The sequence below is a fragment of the Pseudophryne corroboree genome, chromosome 11 (genome assembly GCF_028390025.1).
Source record: "Pseudophryne corroboree isolate aPseCor3 chromosome 11, aPseCor3.hap2, whole genome shotgun sequence".
Taxonomy (NCBI): Eukaryota; Metazoa; Chordata; class Amphibia; order Anura; family Myobatrachidae; genus Pseudophryne; species Pseudophryne corroboree.
Genome location: NC_086454.1, coordinates 331,137,038 through 331,158,546, shown reverse-complemented (window position 1 = coordinate 331,158,546; position 21,509 = coordinate 331,137,038). Strand labels below are relative to the sequence as shown.

Below are 21,509 nucleotides of genomic sequence, written 5' to 3'. Positions count from 1 at the left end.
GGTGGTTTTTTTTTTGGTAATGGCATATCTATTTATATTAGAAGGGATTAGGTACTTGGTTTGTCTTTTTTGGAGGCACAAGTATTATTTATATATTTAAATTTTTTTTTTTTTTTTTTTTTTTAATAGCTGGAACGGTAAAATCAAGGAAAAAAATGGCGTGGGTTCCCCCCTCCAAAGCATAACCAGCCTTGGGCTCTTCGAGCTGGTCCTGGTTCTAAAAATGCGGGGAAAAATTTGACAGGGGATCCCCCGTATTTTTAAAACCAGCACCGGGCTCTGCGCCTGGTGCTGGTGCAAAAAATACGGGGGACAAAAAGAGTAGGGGTCCCCCGTATTTTTTACACCAGCATCGGGCTCCACTAGCTGGACAGATAATGCCACAGCCGGGGGTCACTTTTATACAGCGCCCTGCGGCCGTGGCATTAAATATCCAACTAGTCACCCCTGGCCGGGGTACCCTGGGGGAGTGGGGACCCCTTCAATCAAGGGGTTCCCCCCCCCAGCCACCCAAGGGCCAGGGGTGAAGCCCGAGGCTGTCCCCCCCATCCAAGGGCTGCGGATGGGAGGCTGATAGCCTTGAGAAAAATGTCAGAATATTGTTTTTTCCAGTAGTACTACAAGTCCCAGCAAGCCTCCCCCGCAAGCTGGTACTTGGAGAACCACAAGTACCAGCATGCGGGAGAAAAACGGGCCCGCTGGTACCTGTAGTACTACTGGGAAAAAAATACCCAAATAAAAACAGGACACACACACCGTGACAAGTACAACTTTATTACATACTGCCGACACACACATACTTACCTATGTTGACACGCCGACTGCCACAGTCTCCGACGATCCGAGGGTACCTGTTAAAAAAATTATACTCACCTTCCAGCGTCCAGAGATAAATCCACGTCCAGAGTATAATCCAGGTACTTGGCAAAATAACAAAACGCAAAAACCCGTGCCAGCGGACTGAAAGGGGTCCCATGTTGACACATGAGACCCCTTTCCCCGAATGCAGAGACCTCTACGTGACAGCTGTCACTGAAAGGTCTCTTCAGCCAATCAGCGAGTGCAACGTCCTTGCACTCTGCTGATTGGCTCTGCGCGTCTGAGCTCAGACAGCGCATCGCAAAGCCTCTCCATTATATTCAATGGTGGGAACCTTGCGGTTAGCGGTGGGGTCACCCGCCGGTCAGCGGTTGACCGCGGGTAACCCCCCCGCTGACTGCAAAGTTCCCACCATTGAAATAATGGAGAGAGCTGTGCGATGCGCTGTCACAGCACAGACAGCGCACAGCCAATCAGGTGAGCGCCACGTAGTAGCGCTTCCTGATTGGCTGAAGGGACCTCAGTGACAGGAGTCACGTGGGGTCCCGGAATTCGTGGAAAGGGGTCTCATGTGTCAACATGGGACCCCTTTCAGTCCGTTGGTACGGGTGTGCGTGTTTTTATTTTGCCAAGTACGAGGATTTGATCTCTGGACGTGGATTTATCTCTGGACACTGGCAGGTGAGTATAATTTTTTTCACAGGTACCCTCGGATCGTCGGAGACTGTGCCAGTCGGCGTGTCAACATAGGTATGTGTGTGTCGGCAGTGTGTAATAAAGTTGTACTCTCAAGGTGTGTGTCTCCTGTTTTTATTTGGGTATTTTTTTTCCAGTAGTACTACAGGTACCAGCGGGCCCGTTTTTCTCCCGCATGCTGGTACTTGTGGTTCTCCAAGTACCAGCTTGCGGGGGAGGCTTGCTGGGACTTGTAGTACTACTGGAAAAAACAATATTCTGACATTTTTCTCAAGGCTATCAGCCTCCCATCCGCAGCCCTTGGATGGGGGGGACAGCCTCGGGCTTCACCCCTGGCCCTTGGGTGGCTGGGGGGGGGGAACCCCTTGATTGAAGGTGACTAGTTGGATATTTAATGCCACGGCCGCAGGGCGCTGTATAAAAGTGACCCCCAGCTGTGGCATTATCTGTCCAGCTAGTGGAGCCCGATGCTGGTGTATAAAATACGGGGGGACCCCTACTCTTTTTGTCCCCCGTATTTTTTGCATCAGCATCAGGCGCAGAGCCCGGTGCTGGTTTTAAAAATACGGGGGATCCCATGTCAATTTTGTCCCGCATTTTTAGAACCAGGACCAGCTCGAAGAGCCCGAGGCTGGTTATGCTTTGGAGGGGGGACCCCACGCCATTTTTTTCTGGGTTTTTCCCGTTTTTACCCGTTTTTTTAATTCGCGGCAAAATCCGGCAAATCGGCCGTTTTTCGCCCGCGGGAATCTCGAATCCGTTTTTCATTGAATATGGTGAATTCCGGCAGCCACCTGCCGGAATTCACCTGTCGAATTGTGTCGAATTAAAAAACGGCGATAATTTGTCGCGATACGCCGTGAATTGCATATACCCCTATATAGTAAAGTCAGCAATTACATTAGCAGTCAGTCACATGTTATACATTAGTATAATAGGCAATATGAGCACATCATCAACTACATTTCAAGTATGTAGGAGAACATATTACTGAATCATGCTTAGACCGATCTAACGTATTCAGACGCATAGCGAAAGAAACCACAGTAATAGTATACCGACTCATATGCAATAGGCACTTATCTAACTATTCGTACTCAAAAGGTAGATAGAGATTTAGTGCTGTATAACCCGTACTCAGTAGAGTGGGATACAAGGAAACGCACCTCGCTTCCAGGACCGATCAATACGTTTGCGAACGCTGAGTGGATCCAGACGCTACTAGTGTACACTGCCGCTCCATGAACCTTTAGTGAACACAGACGCACCGGTCACACAGCTGCCTATGCTGCGAATGGGTCCCCTTTGTGTACAGCGTCTCAGACAGAAGCGGGAAAACAGTTCATGGCGGGAGACTCGGAGGAAACTGGTCATGATCCGGGGGGAGGGACGACCAGAAAAGCATCTGACTCCCTACTGCTGACATCAATCCTAGGGATCGCGGCCTCATACTATTTCTGGAGCCTATGATCCCTGAGGCCTGGCGCTGGTGCACCCGAGGTGGCAACTGCGTCAGCGACTGTTTGGTAGTCTCCTCCCAATACAGTGTGGCTGTGTCCGTATTCCCCTTCTAAGTGGAACCGATGCCTTACCTTCTCCCCGTGCTCCGGCCACAGCCTGGTAACGTCTGCTGGACCTGCTAGTATATCCGACACAGACGCCTGCCGAAACAGCACTGTACTCGTGGGTAAGCGTTGTCGCGACACGGCGGAGAGTTGTTGGAGTGACTCTAAGGTACGTATAAGACGCTTTTTTAGAAAGATCACTCAAGAAAAAATAGTAAGACTATAAAAATAAAATAAGAAAGCTTAGGGCTACTAAAAACCAGCAGTCCTCTGACCATGGTCCGGCTCCTGCCGCACCAAACAAAAAACGGATTCACCTGAGCCAGGAGGCGGGAATATATGGACGGGCCCGTTGCATGCTGGGAGGCCGAAAAGCTTTGACCGATTGGTGCAAATCCGCTGTCGCTTCATCATATCCCAATGTTATCCTGTGGATAACCTGTGGACCCTGCCAGAGAAACACAGAATTGCTAGAGAGTGCATTTTCCTTTTCCCATGAATAGGTCTGACTCTTGGGTAACATTCAGTATTATAACAGTACTCCTACAGGAAGCATTGAGGTATGAAGAGATATGACAAAGTCATCTAAAATGTACCAATGCCCCATTCTGACTGGGAGTCATTTTATTGTGCTACACAGATGTGTACTCGTACATCTTTGCTGCAGTCACGCCAAACGTGATCCGGCCTCTAGATCGACAGTAACTAGGTAGACATGTTCTAGGTCGACAGGCCAAAAGGTTGATATGAGTTTTTCACAATATTTTTTTTTTTTTTTTTTAAACTTTTTCATTCTTAACGATCCACGCGGACTACGACTGGGAATAGTCACCTGTGCCGAACGCAGCGGAGTGAGGTACCTTGCCTGAAGCATGGCGAGTGAAGCGAGCCATTTGAGGGGAAACGGTGCACTAATTGGGGTTTCCAGTCACTGTACGTAGAAAACACCACCACAAAAACATTAAAAACTCAAGTCGACCTTTCCACCTGTCGACCTAGAGACCCTGTCGATCTTCCATACCACACCCACACCAAACAGCCCCTCTTGGTACGCCAGGTCAGATGAGAATTTACTGTTGGGTGTCTTTTTGCCACAAAAGGATCCTAGTCGCAAAGCAATGTGACTAGGATGCACGAGACTGTGCTGATTAACGTGATGACACTTATATCTGTGTGCGACTGATAGGCCTTACACACTCACCGATTACACTGAGCGATATGAACGATCTCGTTCATTAATGAACGAGAACTCGTTCATATCGCTCAGTGTGTAGGCGCCAGCGATAAACGATGTGCGGCCCTGCGCTCGTTCATCGTTGGTGCCGGCTCGTTTATACATGCAAGCCAATATGGACAATCTCGTCCATATTACCATGCACAGCTATGGAGCCGGGTGACGTCAGGGAGTGAAGAAACTTCACCCTTTCCCCTCCCACCTCCCCTCACCGGGTCATCAGTCGTCCGTTTCGGCCGTCGGGGCACCTCAGCGGAAAATGGCCAGTGTGTAGGGCCCTTGAGTCTCTGAATCTGCACACGAAGTGCTACAATGTAGCAGCCGCAGCTTTTTTCCAATACAAGTTCTGTTCTACTCCATATACACACAATATACAAGTGTCATATAAAATTAATCAGCAGTCTCTTTGTGCGTCCTAGTTGTACTGTGTTGCGACTAAGACGCATTTTCATAAAAAAAAAAGACACCAAACATTAGCAGAGTTGCTCGGGACCTGGCGGCTCACTCAGGCCAGGCGTCTCGCACTGCATGGCGTATTGAGGCTGGATGTATACGGACACATTTGTACATAGGGGGTCATTCAGACCTGATCACTCGCTAGCTGTTTTTTTCCAGTCCTGCGTTCGCATAGTCGCCGTCCACAGGGGAGTGTATTTTTGCTTTGCAAGTGTGCGAACGCATGTGCAGCCGGGCCGTACAAAAAAAAAAACTTTGTGCAGTGTCTGAGTAGCCCAGGACTTACTCAGCCGCTGTGATCACTTCAGCCTGTCCGGGGCCGGAATTGACGTCAGACACCCGCCCTGCAAACGCTTGGGAACGCCTGCGTTTTTCCAACCACTCCCTGAAAACGGTCAGTTGCCACCCACAAACGCCTTCTTCCTGTCAATCTCCTTGCGATCGGCTGTGCGAATGGATTCTTTGTAAAACCCATCGCACAGTAACGATCCGCTTTGTACCCGTGCGAGGCGCCTGCGCACTGCGGTGCATGCGCAGTTCTGACCTGATCGCAGCGCTGCAAAAAAAACGCTAGCGAGTGATCAGGTCTGAATGACCCCCATAGAACCAGCACGCTAGAAGCTGGGAAGATGATGGAGAGTGGCCTATATTCTGCATTACTTCACAGAGCACATACTAATTAAAACCGTACAATGATTACCAATGTGCTGCAGGTCAAAACCAGACTGACGTTTCAGGGACCAAACATATGAAAGCCAGACGAAACCTATCCTGTAGCCGGTGTCAGACGGAATAATGTGAGAGCCGTTACTGATCGCTTAATCAGAGATAATGTAAACCGTATGTGCAGACTACGCAGAGAAAAGACCCCGTCACTGGAAGAACAGACTGATGCTAATCTACACAAAACATTATTTCTTTATTACGTATTAAATAAATCCTTATCAAGTTAGTGTACTCACATAGAGAGACACAAATGGCAGACTGGCTGGCAAAATTAAAAGAGGGATCCGGTCAGGATCCCAGCAGTGAAACACAGACGCCGGAACTCCAACACTAAATCGGAATGTCGGCGCTGGGATCCCGACATTTATCACTATCATGGCGCCGGGATCACGAACGAGGATTTAACAGGTTGCCAGAGAGGCAAGCCGTGGGACGGAGGTTAGGGTTAGGCTGCAGGAAGGGAGGTTAGGGCCAGGCACCCATAGGGAGGGTTAGGTTGCGGGGGAGGGTTAGGTTGCGGGGGAGGGTTAGGTTGCGGGGGAGGGTTAGGTATAGGCTGCAGGGAGGGAGGTTAGGTATAGGCTGCAGGGAGGGAGGTTAGGTATAGGCTGCAGGGAGGGAGGTTAGGGCTAGGCACCACTGTGGAGGGTTAGGGTGTGGGTAGTGAGGGTTAGGGGATTGGAGATTAGGGCTACTGTTCTTACCACCTTGGTGTCGGGACCCTGAGCTTCGGGGGCCCACTGTCGGCATCCCAACCGCCTGAATACCGATATCATGCCTTAAAAGAGATGCCCACTAATGCTAAATATATTTCATGGAAGACCTTGCAACCCCTCCAACTAGCAGAACGGTCTGATGTCCAGGACCTCTCTATTTACAAAACAATGACCTCTGGGGCAGTTTTGCAGTGGATCATTCTACCGCGGAGGTTGGCAAACATTTTTTTATTATATACTGCCGACACCTGATGACAACAAGGATTGTATGGCTGCAGGAGCCAACCAATCAACAATCCAACAGAGGAAGTATAAGAGAGGCAGAGGGAGGATCAGTCTGGGAATAACCCAAATAGGAAGGGGTCACAGGCTTCTGCTATTCAGTGGAATAAGGATTTAGCTACTGAACAGGTTAAGAGGTGTCTAAATTATGAAACTACTGGGATTGGCCCAACCGCTTCCACGAAACGCGTTTTGAGAATGACCAGTGAGCAGGATCTGTCTGCAGGGTGCATAGAGACTCAGAGTCACCAAAATGGATTATTGCTTCTGGCAAAAAGCAAAACAAACACAAAACACAATAACGTGACACATGGGCCTAATGAGTACTTTGTGTTGGTGTAACAGAATGTACAACTGGCAACGTAACAATCACTTAAAATCTTAACTCAATACAAGTGTTTACACTGTAATCACTTATGCTATAGAACTGTCACTCGAAAAACACATGAGCCTCTCAAGTCATTTCATTGATTAAACCCTGCTGTGAAGAGGTGTTCGACCTGTTCCCAAGCCTTGCAGCGAGCGGTACACAGGCTCTATTGTGAAGCCCAGGTAATAAGTGCACACAGCCCCGGAGTACTCAGACGTTTGCCAACGGTTTATTACGTTCCTGACCTCGGAGCTTTGCAGGTGTCAAAGACAGAACATTTCCAAATGATCAGCTATAGGATACTTGAGAAACAGCAAAAACCTACACTCAGCAAAGCTGCAGATGGAGCTTTTTATATCCATTGCAAAGTTGGGACGTTAGGGAAAAAAAAATATATATAAAAAAATAAAAAGGAGTTTTCATAGCACAAAAGCCATCTGTAAGAAGTGCGGGCCAAGCACAGAACAGAAAGGGAGAGCTAAAAGGGTTCATCTGGATCTCATCAATTTCCCCGCAGTTAATGGAGTCTCAGAGAAGTTCTACGGCAGCCTTGCTAGGAATAATATACAGCCTTGTACGCAGCTGTGTGAGCGGAGGGTCGGCACCTACGGGACATGGCTTTACTCAGACTGTTACCTCGTGTTCAAAGAATCTGTCTTCAAGTGTTTTATCTCCTGGATTGTTTCCTGCTCCTTCAAACAGCAGTTTGTACTCCTGGGAGGAGACAGACAATATATGAAACAGTGAGTGGATATTACAATATACACATACAGCATATACAATAACACGCAGGTGGATAAGAAGGGCCTTTCACCATAAATTAGTGTCCATATTATAATGAGATCCCCCTTAATCAGGCTTGCCATTGGTTTTCAACATTCTCAATTTTGCTATACACCTTTAATATCTGCCTTTTTCAATCATGGGGGCAGATGTATTAACCTGGAGAAGGCATAAGGAAGTGATAAACCAGTGATAGATGCAGAGTGATAAAGGCACCAGCCAATCAGCTCCAATATGTAAATTAACAGTTAGGATCTGATTGGCTGCTGCCTTTATCACCTTGCACATATCACTGGTTTATCACTTCCTTATGCCTTCTCCAGGTTAATACATCTGCCCCACTATTTGCCAAACCCTCCATAATACCAGAAATGGTTCAATGCAAAAAGGAGCGAATCGCACTTAACATAGGGCCTGATTCTGCGCAAGTAACTGTGCACCTTAGTAACACCGTGCCGTACTGCAGGTGAGGCAGACAGAACATGTGCAGAGAGAGTTAAGCTAGGTACATACAGGACGATTTGCTGTATTGGAACAACAAATCATCTATATCCCCTAGTGTGTATGCACAATTGTGCACTGCCACGGGTCGCATGCAATATTTTCTGGTTGGCCGTGCTGCAACGGCCACTCAGACGATATCGTATGCAGAGCGGTGCGGTGTAATGGAGGACGGAATGAGGTATCGTTCCATCATTCATCACATCGCGTAATGTATACTGGCAATCTTGCATGACGTGGGGCGAAGGGAAATCGCCCCACCCATCGGCCAGATTGCTGGTCCGCCTAGTGTGTACCTGGCCTTAGAAGTGGGAGGGGCGTGTCCGAGCAGATTGAAATTGCAGTGTAAGAATAAAGCTGCCCAGCATTTGTGGACTACATGCAAACAATAAACATACGGATTTGCACCCACTGTATTGGTGCATGGTTTACCCAGGCCACAGTTACTTGCTCTCTTACCTTATTCCTAACTCAGAATCAGGACCATAGACAACAGCGAAAGTTGCTGGACGGGGAGGCTCAGGAAGTAAGTGTGAGGGGAATGGCTCATGAATCTGGTCATCGTGGCCACGACCGTGTACTGGTGGTGGGCCACAATGATACTTTTAGTTAAAAACAGCGCCACTGACTTCCCGCGCTTCCTACCGATCGTCAGCCTGATATACTGGGCCGGTATTTACATGTGCCTGCCCAGCTGTCAGTCACCAGCGGCCTCTGCAGCAAGTGTACACCCAGCCAGATACGCTGATGTAATCAGCCATTAGCTGTACTGCAGAGCCCACATGATAAGACGACGTCGTTCCCAGACACGTCGGGGATACACAACCCACGATATATCGCACATTCAATTGAACCTCTGATATATCGACCAGTGCATACCCAGCTTTAGAACACTGGCCGCTCGTATCCATCATCAACGCTGCGTTCGCCGCGCTATCAGGCCCTTGGTGAGCTAAGTATGGGGGTATCTTGCTTAGTACATGGTACAAAATACATTTCCGTTATGGAAAATCAAGGCACCAATACTTTAAATGTATTAGATTTGGGGGCAGGCTGTATATTGAGGTCCCTGAGAATACCAGGTATATGTGTATGCGAGGATTACAGCATGTCCACAGAATAAGCAGTATCTATAATCCGTACGGAGCCAGCAGCGTGCCGTGGGAACATGTATAAATCAGCAGAACATAACATTTACTTACTGGGTAATAGTCAGCTACTGTTTTGACCTGCTCGTAGTCATCAGCTTTCGCCAACTGAGCCAGCCCTTCAGGGTACAGTTTACCGCAGTGTGGAAACAGCTTGGCACGGTCTTCTTTGGAGAGCTCCGTGCCAAATGAATTAATGGTGATTATAAACGCCCGGCGGTCAGCTTCAAACTAGAGAAAGAATATAAAGTAATGCAGGGCGTTGTAGGAACAGTAGGGAGTCTAGTAGCACAAACACACCAGAGGAAGATACAGTGATATAAGATGCATATAATGGGTATGGGACTCAAGGTCGGCAGTGTCTAGGTCGACACCTATTGGTCAACAGTGGCTAGGCTGACACTAGAAATAGGTCGACATGGCCATTAGGTCGACACAAAAAAGGTCAACGTGAGTTCATGTTTTTTTGGTGTCGTTTTCTTCATAAAGTGACCAGGAACCCCAATTAGTGCACCGCTTCGCTCGCCATGCTTCAGGCAGGGTGTCTCGCTCCACTACCACTGCGTACGGCACAGGTTACTATTCCCAGTCATAGTCCACGTGGATCGTAAAGTATGCGAGTTAAAAAAAAATTTTTTTTTAAAGACTCAGGTAGCCCTTTTTGAATGTCGACCTTGTTCATGTCAACCTAATAATCGTGTCGACCTATTTCTAGTGTCAGCCAAAGGGTGTCGACTTCATGGGTGTCGACCCACAGTCCGGATACCCATATAACAGAAGAAACCGTACTGGAGAGTTATACCGAGAGAGCATCTTACACCTACCACTTGTGGCCTCTTACTGTCATTTTTACAGCGTATTCCCATTATGACAAATGTAAGTCATTGCAATATTATTATTTTTTTAATTAGTTTTGCTGTAGTTTTACAAAGTGTGTGCAAACCCTTAGGAAGCATTGCTGCAGTATTACAATGTATCACTTGGTATGTGTTTTTTGGGGGGATCGTGGCTCAGTAGCCTTTAAAACATTGCAAATACTTCTTATAGAACATTATTTTAGTATGTACTATTGTGGAGCCTCCTGAAAGAACAGGACATTTCTCAGTATACAACAAATTTGGTTTCTTCACGTCTCATGATTGGCCATAACAGGCTGCTACCAGAACCTGACACATACTGCGGTCTTATACTCAAAACGTCAACTCTAACGTTCTATGAGTAACGGAATTCCAAGGAGCATTACGTGTATTGGCCCACTAGGGTCCGAAGTTCTACAGTAATTAGATTGTCACTATGTCAACAGGTCGACATGGAAATGGTTGACACAATTTTAAGGGGGAACTTTTGTGTGTCATTTTCTATGTTTCCTGATAAATGACCACAATTATAGTAAACGTAGACCCCCGCAGGCTCGCTTCAGGCTACTATTCCCAATCATAGCCCACGTGGATGGTAAATCAAGCAAAGGTTTAAAATGGTTTGAAAACCCACTAACAAACGTGTCGACCACATGTGTGTTGACCGTTGTCATGTCAACCTTTTGAACCTGTCTTCCTAATGTGTGCCCACTAAAGGCTCTGCTATTTGTACCCAGTATGTAGAACTGATTTAATCGAAGCAATCACATCTGATGGAGGGGCCTACTTTGCTGTCCTTTTGGAAGATCCAGATCACTTATTAATGACAGTGATGCATACTGAAACAAATCTGCGACTTTCAGAAAATGCAGGTCAGTACAGTACTCTTTAAATCCAGAGCATGAAGCCTCTACCTTTCTAATGACAGAAAAAAGGACACAATGAGAACCACCAGGTCGGGCAAACCACTAGGATTGTTCTCTTAGCCTAAAAGCATCTAATTCTCCATTTCTCTACCACTATACAGGCTACCCTGACAATCAATTTGTTTTCAGACCCCGATGATAAACGTTCCATGGTCTCAGGATGAAGCGAAGGCTCTTTGTTTTGTTTTTTCTATCAAGTTCTTTGTTACTTTGAAATACCTGTAAAAGATTGGTTAATTTCCTGAGGGTTACCCTATGCTCCGAGGGATACAATCAGCCTTGTTTATAGATTCCAGGCCCCCAGCAAAACATTCCTCTTAAAAACACAACTTAATGGACTGGCAATAAAGTAAAGGGGGCACGTTGTTCTCCTTACCACATCAGAGGAGGGGGAAATGTTTTCCACCATATCTCTAGACAGACTCTTGGTCACCTGCTTTTGGCTGGTGAAACTGCAGTGCCACACTCATTGTTTCTGCTTCATTAATACAAACAAACCAAAGCTGGATAACTCTATAGCATCACACATTAGCGGCTATTTCCACACTGATGAATTACGTGGTGTCTGTACCTCCAGAATGGGACACATGGCATCTGCGGTAGTTCCTCCAAGCCCTTTGCAAAACTTGTAGAAGGATTCCAAGTAAGCCTACAAATCAGACACAAATGTAGAAATTAGAGGGTATATACGTACAAGTCAATGGACTCGCCTGCACATTTAGACTAAGCATGATAATTATAAAGGACACAGAGTTCAGAACACCGCTTTTCCCCTCTGTACATTAATGCTGCCAAGAACCATAAGCAGGCAATAACAATGTAGCAGCTCCCTTTCCAGTTGAAAAGAGTAGAGAAGTTGCCACACAACAAATCAACATCTACCTATCATTTTATAGTGTACTTGATAGATGCTCCCTCAAAGCGGATTGGTTGCTACGGCAACTTCTCCACTGGTACTCTTCTCCACTCTTTTCACTGTGTTAACCTTCCCTCTAAGTTACACTAGGATTTATTTGATTATTTTTTTTTTTCGGTCAGTGGCAAATTAACCAAACAGTATATTTTTGGATTGTGTGAGGAAACCGGAGAACCCGGAGAAAATTAACCAACCAGTACATTTTTGGATTGTGGGAGGACTCTGGAGAACCCGGAGGAAACCCATGTAAACACGTCGAGAATATACAAACTCCACTTTGCTCCAGTTAGGCCAGTGTACAGAATCAAACCCAAAACCTCAATTCTGTGAGACAGCAATGCTAACCATAATACCATGCTGTCCGATATTATATTATCGTAGGGGAGATGAAAGTTAAAAGAGCATTATTAGAAGGTTTCAACAAAGAGCTGAAAACTATAAAACTGTAATGTGGCTTACAGGGAATAAAACTCATCAATACCTTATCTCATTATTACAATACTTTGTACTTTAATCTCCATTTTAAGATGATCTACGTTACAGTTGTGCTTTTGGATAGTGGTGACATATTGTAGAATACAGGTTTATTTTCAGGCTTACACGACTGGAAAAATTGTCATCTGTACATAACACATATCTACGTGTTCATGAAAGCTCAGAGACCCACCTAACCAGAAAAAATCTATAGGGCTGCAAACAAGTGATTGCTTTTAACCCCAAGAGATTCCCTCACCAGCCAAAGACCGTAATCGTTCATGCTACAGAGCCGACCTGATAGGGTTGCGAACTACATAGCTCACAGACATATCGCTGTACACACAAGCCAATGGTCCAGACAATATATCGTTCATCGGCTGTACATACGATATTTTGGCAAGTGCGCATCCTGTATTAGAAGCATACATGGACTCAAAGGTAGAATCTCACAACTGGTTAAAAGAAGCCACTTCACACATCATCAGATGGAGGAGATTAGGGATCATCTGGAGGAGGATTTGGAGAACAGGGCCAGGAGGAACAAACAGACTGAAAGGTCCCCCACCAGACATTTATCTGTTGTCTTTATGTCATGTAATACTGCCAGGCATTCATGAGGAGAGGGAAGAATTAGACTGCATGTAACAGGTTTTATGCAGTCCCACCAGAGAGCCAGTGAACCCCCCCCCCCCTTATATTTCTTTCCCAGTGGCAGCTGTACAGCTTTTTCCCCCCCCCCAGGGACTCTCCTTTCTGCTACTTCCTACCTATTCAGATACTCACTCCCCCCCCCCCCCCACACACACACTCCCTCCCTTTCCAGTGGCATCTGCTTCTTTAGACAAAACAAACATATAAAAAAATTAAAAATAAAAGAAGAAGGTTTGGAATAGTGAGGAGACTGCTGCAGTTCCAGTCTGGGCTGGCAACATCATCACAGGTAAAGTTTGAAACGGTCGGTTTGACTGAGCGTTCATATCTTGAAGATAATGAGGGGGGTGCGTAGCAATTGACACTAAACCCCATAACACGCCACCATACATTTACTCCAGAATCACAAGTGAAAGAATCTGCTCCGCTGTGGATCTTTTAAAATGTGTCGGTGAGTAATGAATACAACTGTGTCCCTGTTGGGTGACCTGGAAAATGCAAACTATTGAGGTCCTGAGGACCGAGTTTGTGAATCTATGATCTAACCTGATGCTAGTTTTACTTTGAAGTCACCAAATTAATTTTATCTTGATCTACCTTCACTAACACAGTCTAGAAGTTGTTTTCTTTATCTTCTTACTAAGACTCATCCAGGTAAGCATCAATGGGTGGTCCTCTAAAAACTGATGGGAGAACGAAATGACAAAAGTCATACTACGAAAGACTAACCCCTGTATCAGGGACTGCTTGTGCACGAACCGTCTATGTGGGAGGCAGAGTTTTAGCAATCAATCACTTCTAATACCTGGAAAAGATTACCCTCATATAGACGGGTCAGATTATCCCAAGATGTTACCATGGACACATGTTGTGAAAACAATCAGATTTTGCACAGCCCTTATATTACCACTGTATTTGAGCGTATGTAGCCTTGTTGAATCATCTTTTTTGAATGGGAAAACACCAGTGTTACATCCTGTGCCTTACTATCATTAGGTCACACCTGCGGCTTGCTTGGTTTCCTCTCCATTCTCTCTTCTATGAACCCACCAACTTTTTTCTGTCTTCCATCTTCCTCCTCTATTTCTTTTCTCCAACATGTTTAATTCTATCTTTTTATAAATTTGCATTGTTATAGGCTGTTAAACACCACATTATAAAAAAAGCAGACTCAGCTTAAGCATTTACCTTGTAGAGTGTGTTTCTGATGATTTCAATGTTCATTTCGTCAAGGTCCTGTTCCGATATGCAGTCTTGGAAAAATGCAGCTAAAAAGCAAAACGTGTACGGGTTAGAGATGTACAGTAATACGCGTCAGTATCACTAGATACTACAGGATTAACACTGGCATTTAATAAAATAAAAAACACTAAATTTTTGGAGAATGCTTTTAGTTTTTATTGTACAGCTCTGGGCATCTTACCTAAGAGGATCGCACACCACGCTAGGCACTGCATTACTTATACAAGTCAAGTCCTCATAGAGGCCGATCGCTGCTAAGATAGGCATATTGAAAGTCAGAAATGTATATTAGCATGAAGACTTTACCTAAAGGAGTGTCAACCAGGATGGCATTGTACAGCTCTGCGGGCGTCTGGGCGATGTTAACAGCTTCCATCTGTTCAAAGCTCCCCAATGGGTGGCACTTGGGTACTAGCTCGGAAATTGAGCGCTGGTGCAAGGTCCCCGTAATCAGCAAGATAACATTGTCAATCATGTAGCTGTACCTAATGGAGAAAGGTTTAGAGAGGTGAATATACCGGCAGGCTCTATCACTTACCCTAATGGTCAAACCCAATGGCAAAGGCTTTTCCGCCAGACAATACCGCCTTCCTCTAGATCAGGGGTGGGAACCTCCGGCCTGGAAAGGCATTTTGAGGCAGCCGTCGAGTGTAAAGCCGTTTGCGGCGCACGGCTTCCTGGGAGATGTAGTTTTCTCACACTGTGCACTGTATTCAGTGTACATTGTGAGAAAACTACATCTCCTTTGTTTTCCTTCCCATGGGCCTTTGCTCCGCGGCCGTTTCCAGCACTGCAGGTAGCAGCGCAGCCACCTTGAGGGAAGACCGGTGCATACTCATGAGCCGCTGGTAAGAACGGCATCTGGATGTAATGTTAAGGACTGAAGTAAAGAAAAAGGGCCAGATGTACTAAGCTTGAAAAGTGATAAATATCACTGTGATAGGAGCCGATTGGCTGGTGCTTTAACTGTCATTTTTCAAACACAGCCTGTGACATGGCAGTTAGGAGTCTATTGGCTGGTGCTTTATTACAGTGATATTTATAACTTTTCAGGCTTAGTACATCTCCCCCCAAAAAAGAAAAAAAAGAGAGTGTGTATATAATACAGTGCAAGGGGGAGGGTGAGTAACTGTTAGCGTCAGTGTGTTACAGCGCAGGGGAGGGAGTGTGAGCTTCAGTGTGTTACAGCGCAGGGGAGAGAGTGTCAGTGTGTGTTACAGCACAGGGGAGGGAGTGTGAGTGTCAGTGTGTGTTACAGCGCAGAGGAGGGAGTATGAGTGTCAGTGTGTGTTACAGCACAGGGGAGGAATTGTGTGCGTCAGTGTGTTACAGCGCAGGGGAGGGAATGTCAGTGTGTGGTACAGCGCAGAGGAGGGAGTATGAGTGTCAGTGTGTGTTACAGCACAGGGGAGGAATTGTGTGCGTCAGTGTGTTACAGCGCAGGGGAGGGAATGTCAGTGTGTGGTACAGTGCAGGGGAGGGAGTGTGAGTGTCAGTGTGTGTTGCAGCACAGGGGAGGGAGTGTGAGTGTGTGTTGCAGCACAGGGGAGGGAGTGTGAGTGTCAGTGTGGTACAACGGAGGGGAAGGGAGTGTGAGTGGAGTCAGTGAGCAAGGGATATTTCTGTGGGCAAGAAGTTTCAATGTTGAAAATGCTCTTGCTTTGAGAAGGGGATTTAATGCCTCCCCCAACTGCCCTCCACAGACTCCACCCCATTTACAGACTCCTCCCCCTTTTTGAGGGCTGCTTTGAAAAATTTCCCGGGCTGACTTTCCATGCCAATTCGAGATATGAGGAATCTTTGGAGAGAGAGAGGAAGCTCTGCTGGCTGTGGGTGAGAGGAATGGCTGTGCTGCGGATTCAGGACCTGGCCCAGTGATGGAGAGTGCATATACTGGGGCATTCTGTGTGTCTGTCATTACTGGGTGCAGTGTGTGAGCAGCTATTACTGCGGCCATTATTTGTAAGGCCACGCCTACTTTCCAAGGGGGCGCTTAAAAAATGGGCGGCGAATGATGTAAAAAAATTCCAAATGGCCCTTGGCAAGAAAAGGTTCCCCACCCCTGCTCTAGATCGACACTGCTGGAATATTAAAAAGGTTGTACACATGTGTGGGCGGTATAACAGACACACTTGGCTCCACTCTGGATGGCAAAGAGACACACTCTGGTCCTTTAACAGGGACTAAATAGAGCCTATGGCCTGGTGATTCAGATAAGAGCCACCTAGGTTGTTGTGGAGGGAACTCCCTTGCACAATCTAACACTTTCATCTGGATCTTGTCACAGGTGACCTCATAACATGAATACACGGTGATCGGAACAGTGTGGCCCCCTGTATATACAGTCTAAGCACCCATCTCAGATGTACACCATGGGGGTGATTCCGAGTTGTTCGCTCGCTAGCTGATTTTAGCAGCATTGCACACGCTAGGCCGCCGCCCTCTGGGAGTGTATCTTCGCTTAGCAGAATTGCGAACGAAAGATTAGCAGAATTGCGAATAGAAAATTCTTAGCAGTTTCCGAGTAGCTCCAGACTTACTCCTACACTGCGATCAGCTCAGCCCATTTCGTTCCTGGTTTGACGTCACACACACGCCCTGCGTTCGGACAGCCACTCCCACGTTTCTCCAGACACTCACGCTTTTTATCCTGGCACGCCTGCGTTTTTTCCGCACACTCCCAGAAAACGGCCAGTTTCCGCCCAGAAACACCCACTTCCTGTCAATCACACTCCGATCACTTCAACGATGAAAGTTCTTCATTCTGGCGTGAGAAAATCTACTAAGTTTTGAGCTAAAATACTTAGCGCATGCGCACTGCGTACCATGCGCATTTTCGCATTAATCACTCAGTTGCGAAAATCGGCAACGAGCGAACAACTCGGAATTACACCCCCCCCCCGCCCCATAGCCACAGCTAAACTTGGCATTACAAATCCATTGGATATAGGCTTGTCACTAATAAAATGCATCCCAGTGAAGAAAGTTCTTCCAGTTACACTATTATGACTGATACTGCTAATAATGATTTAAGCACAACCCCCCCACCCCATCCCGCAATCACAATATAGACTATACACAAGCTGCTAGTGCTGTAGACAACAGTGGGACATACCGGTGATATATAACGGTGCCATACTTTGCGGTGGAAATAAAATACCATAAATGCACGCAGTTGGCCGAATCACAAACCCCTGCACAGAATCATCCCATGTAATGTATGGCGAGAGAGACAGAAACAGCAGAACACTTGGAAGGCAGCAGCTAAGTCGCGGAATCTGTATGTAACAGGCCATAAAAGTGATTAAAGGAAACCAGTTTAGCTGGGAAACACAAGTCACGGGCAGACTGGTACTCAGGATTTACATGTCAGCGTCTGGAATAAAACCTTGTGTATTTCAGGGTTTATTTTTCCATAAACATCTGAAAGGAACATTTGTGCTTGTTGACACTAAGCTGCAGACATGGATATAATCCATTCCTAGAGAGATAAGCTGCCCAAGCAGAACTGGAGAGAAAGGACAAAACCCTCCGCTGATCTATATTGGGAACGTTGAGAGGTTACATGAACTGCAGTGCAGAAGAAAACGCTGTGACGGAATGTGGCAATAAAACTGGGCAGGCCCCATCCACATTTACAGTGGGAACTTTAACCTTTATCCCTGCCAGGTGACACCCACGTGTTATAAGGGTGCCCTATACCCGATTACACAGCTCCAGAGGGCAGAACTTCCTCTATAACTGAAATACGGTATTTTATAGGGGGGGGTTTAAATTAATTGAGTAAATCCTCAACCTCTTAAAAAAAAAAAAAAAAAGATTCTGTCAAATCAATATTTATAAACAATACAGCAAGTTTACTATGGGTTTTAAGGGCCCCATACACTACAGCAATATGTCTGAGGCGATTTCCCTTTAACTCTCCCCGGGGGCTTCCCGGGAGTGGTTCCATACGATTTGGTACATTTTGCATGCAATGGGGTCGATTCAATTCGGCAACAGATGAATAGCGCCGGGAACTAGCTCCCGACGCTATTCAAATCAGCTACTAGTTACCCACAATTGTCAGGAATTCTTCCCTCACCCCCCGGGGGGTGAGAGAAGAAAACCGATAAAAGAGCTGCCGCGCGGCCAGCCCGAGGCTGATTCTGTCGGGAATCAGCATCGCCGCGGGTAGTTTAGTTGGAGAATGCCCGTTCTCCCGACAAAACTACCTGTTAAGTCGGCGAGAACAGGCATTCGCCGACTTAACTTTAATTCCCGGCGCTATTCATCTGTTGCCGAATTGAATCGACCCCAATATATCTTATGTGATCCCAGCAATGCCTGCGGGAACTGACATATCACGAGTGCAGCACTATCTATCTAGGGAAGCCGATCCGACCCTCACGGGAACGCCAAAAAAATGCCCGATTTCACCCGATATATCGGCCCGAATGCCCGAAATTGGCTGAAATCGGGCATTATCGTTCTAGTGTATGGGACCCTTTAGGGTTAAGGCTGCGGGGATGGAGGATTAGGCAGCACCAAGGGTTAGGCTGCGGGGGTGGGGGAGGGTTAGGTTTAGGCTGTGGGGATAGGGGGTTAGGTTTAGGGACCACAGGGGTGGGTTAGGGCCAGGCTGTGGGGAGTGAGGGTTAGGGGTAGGCTTAGTATACTTACCTAGTAGGTGTTGGAATCCTGCGCGTCAGGATGCCACTGTCGGTAATCTGACCGCCGGGATCCCACTACAAGGGCACTGTCAATTCATTGCACATGTATGTACCCAATATGTTGGTGCTTTACAAATAGTGTATAATAGTGTTCATTCTAGCACCCTGCACCTTTCATAATCCGTGCAGTTCCTCTTTTCTGCCTGAGGTGTCGCTCTCTGCTGTGGTGCTTCTCAGCACACTCTGATCTGTTACTCAGTGCTGTGATACAGACCTGTGTGTGCTGAGAAGCACCAGAGCAGAGAGCGACACCCCAGGCAGGAAAGAGGAACTGCACAGAATTTGAAAGGTGCAGGGTGCTAGAATGAACACTAGGTATAATAAGTCATGGAAATGAAACCATTCCTTGGCCTACAGTATGGCTTGTTTATTAACTTAGTTTATTAGTGTACAAGTATACAGTAATGGAAACCCCAAGAGTCCCAAGTAGACTTTGTCCTTAGGACATCGGACTTCTTTATCTACATCAAATATTCCTCCCACTTGTTTGGGAATCCCCAGCTTAATTCCTACAGCAGTTATATACATACAGTAATCTGTCCCTTTAATTGGAAGGGTCAAGGGTAATTACTCTGTATAGGTTTAATATAAATTTGGTTTTAATAGGACATCAAGGTAAAACTAAATCAATTTATTTTGCAAAACCATATTCTACATAAAGATAATTTATTTGTAAAAATCTCTAGAAGTACAGATGTGTCCAACTACATCTGTGCTGCAGTCACGCCAAACAGCCCTCTTGGCACGCCAGGTCACACAAGACTCTTTTGGCGCCGGGCGTCTTTATTGCTGACAATGCGTCTTATTCACAATGCAGTGTGACTAGGACACACGAGGAGACTGTGCTGATTAATGTGATATGTGACACCTGTATCTGTGTGTGACTGAGTCTCTGAGTCTGTACATGAAGTGCTACAATGCAGCAGCCGCAGACTTTTTCAAATACAAGTTCTGTTCTGCTCTGTGTACTGTCTGAAGCTGGGTACACACTTCAGGGACGGGCATTTCTTTCAACATCGGAACAAATGCCTATCAGCCCAGATTTCCCTACACAACGAAACAAAGTTAATGAAGGATGGAATGATCATGTTGCATCCTTCATTAGCATACTACAAGACACAATCGATATGGGGGGTAATTCCAAGTTGATCGCAGCAGGACATTTTTCAGCAGTTGGGCAAAACCATGTGCACTGCAGGGGAGGCAGATATAACATGTGCAGAGAGAGTTAGATTTGGGTGTGGTGTGTTCAATCTGCAATCTAAATTGCAGTGTAAAAATAAAGCAGACAGTATTTACCCTGCACAGAAACAAAATAACCCACCCAAATCTAACTCTCTCTGCACATATTATATCTGCTCCCCCTGCAGTGCACATGGTTTTGCCCAACTGCTAAAAAATGTCCTGCTGCGATCAACTTGGAATTACCTCCATGGTTAGGTCGGATGTGCAGCACATTAAATCTGACGTTGCTAGCGACCGACGGGACCCGCATAAAGGGCAGAAACAATGCCCGATATGCACCAATGTGAGCCATATGTCGGCCTGGTCCGTTGGATAGGAAGACATTGTTCAGTGCGCACCCCGCTTTAGTTACACACAACATACAAGTGTTATACAAAGCGCAACGGAATATGCTGCACTATATAAGAAACGGTTAATAAATAAATATATCAAATTAATCAGCACAGCCTCCGAGTGCCTCCTAGATGCGTTGTGTTGCGAATAAGACGCATTTACGTAAAAAAAAATATGCCCAACGCTAGCGGAGCTGCACAGGACGTGGTGGCTCAGTCACGCTAGGCACCTCCCGCTGCATGGGTGCATGAAGGCTGGATGCACGAGAACACATCTGTAGGTGCTGCAGATCACATTATATAGTTCAGCCTATTGCAATGCATCGGTGCAGTCTGAGTGCCCAGTTGTCGGGAAAAAGGTTCTATCTGGAACAGCAGACACGTGCAGCAAGTGTGAGAGAACTCTACAGCACAGTACAAGTTACTATGCTTTCATTGTAAGACAGAAATACTGTGACGTACAATGGAGAGAAGAGGACAGTCTGTGGTTCCTGCAGGATCTCAGCCGCACTGACCTCTTCTGGCACTAGTACCTGACTGCAGACAACAATACCCTAGTGTACATGTTTAAGACACATCTTCATTGCGGTGTACAAATAACTAGTACAATGGGGGTCATTCCGAGTTGCTCGTAGCTGTGCTAAATTTAGCACAGCTACGATCATGCACTCAGACATGCGGGGGGCGACGCCGCCGCCCAGCACAGGGTTAGTCCGCCCCGCATATCAGTGCCGGATTCCAGCCCGCAGAAGTGCAAAAGCATCGCACAGCTGCGATGCTTTCGCATTTGATGAGTAACTCCCGGCCAGCGCATCTCCTGCGGCTGGCCGGGAGAACCTCTTCGCTGTCCCTGGT

General features: G+C 46.5%; 1 protein-coding gene across 1 annotated transcript in view; it reads right to left on the bottom strand.

Moving 5' to 3' along the window:
- Positions 1-21,509, bottom strand: part of ATP6V0D1 (ATPase H+ transporting V0 subunit d1) — a 129,584-nt gene that overhangs the window by 17,649 nt on the left and 90,426 nt on the right. The window contains exons 3-7 of the mRNA XM_063945754.1: positions 14,672-14,850; positions 14,312-14,391; positions 11,651-11,728; positions 9,351-9,527; positions 7,501-7,578 (exon numbers count right to left, since the gene is read on the bottom strand). Coding sequence (XP_063801824.1) covers positions 7,501-7,578; positions 9,351-9,527; positions 11,651-11,728; positions 14,312-14,391; positions 14,672-14,850 — 592 coding nt within the window. The remainder of the gene's footprint in view (positions 1-7,500; positions 7,579-9,350; positions 9,528-11,650; positions 11,729-14,311; positions 14,392-14,671; positions 14,851-21,509) is intronic.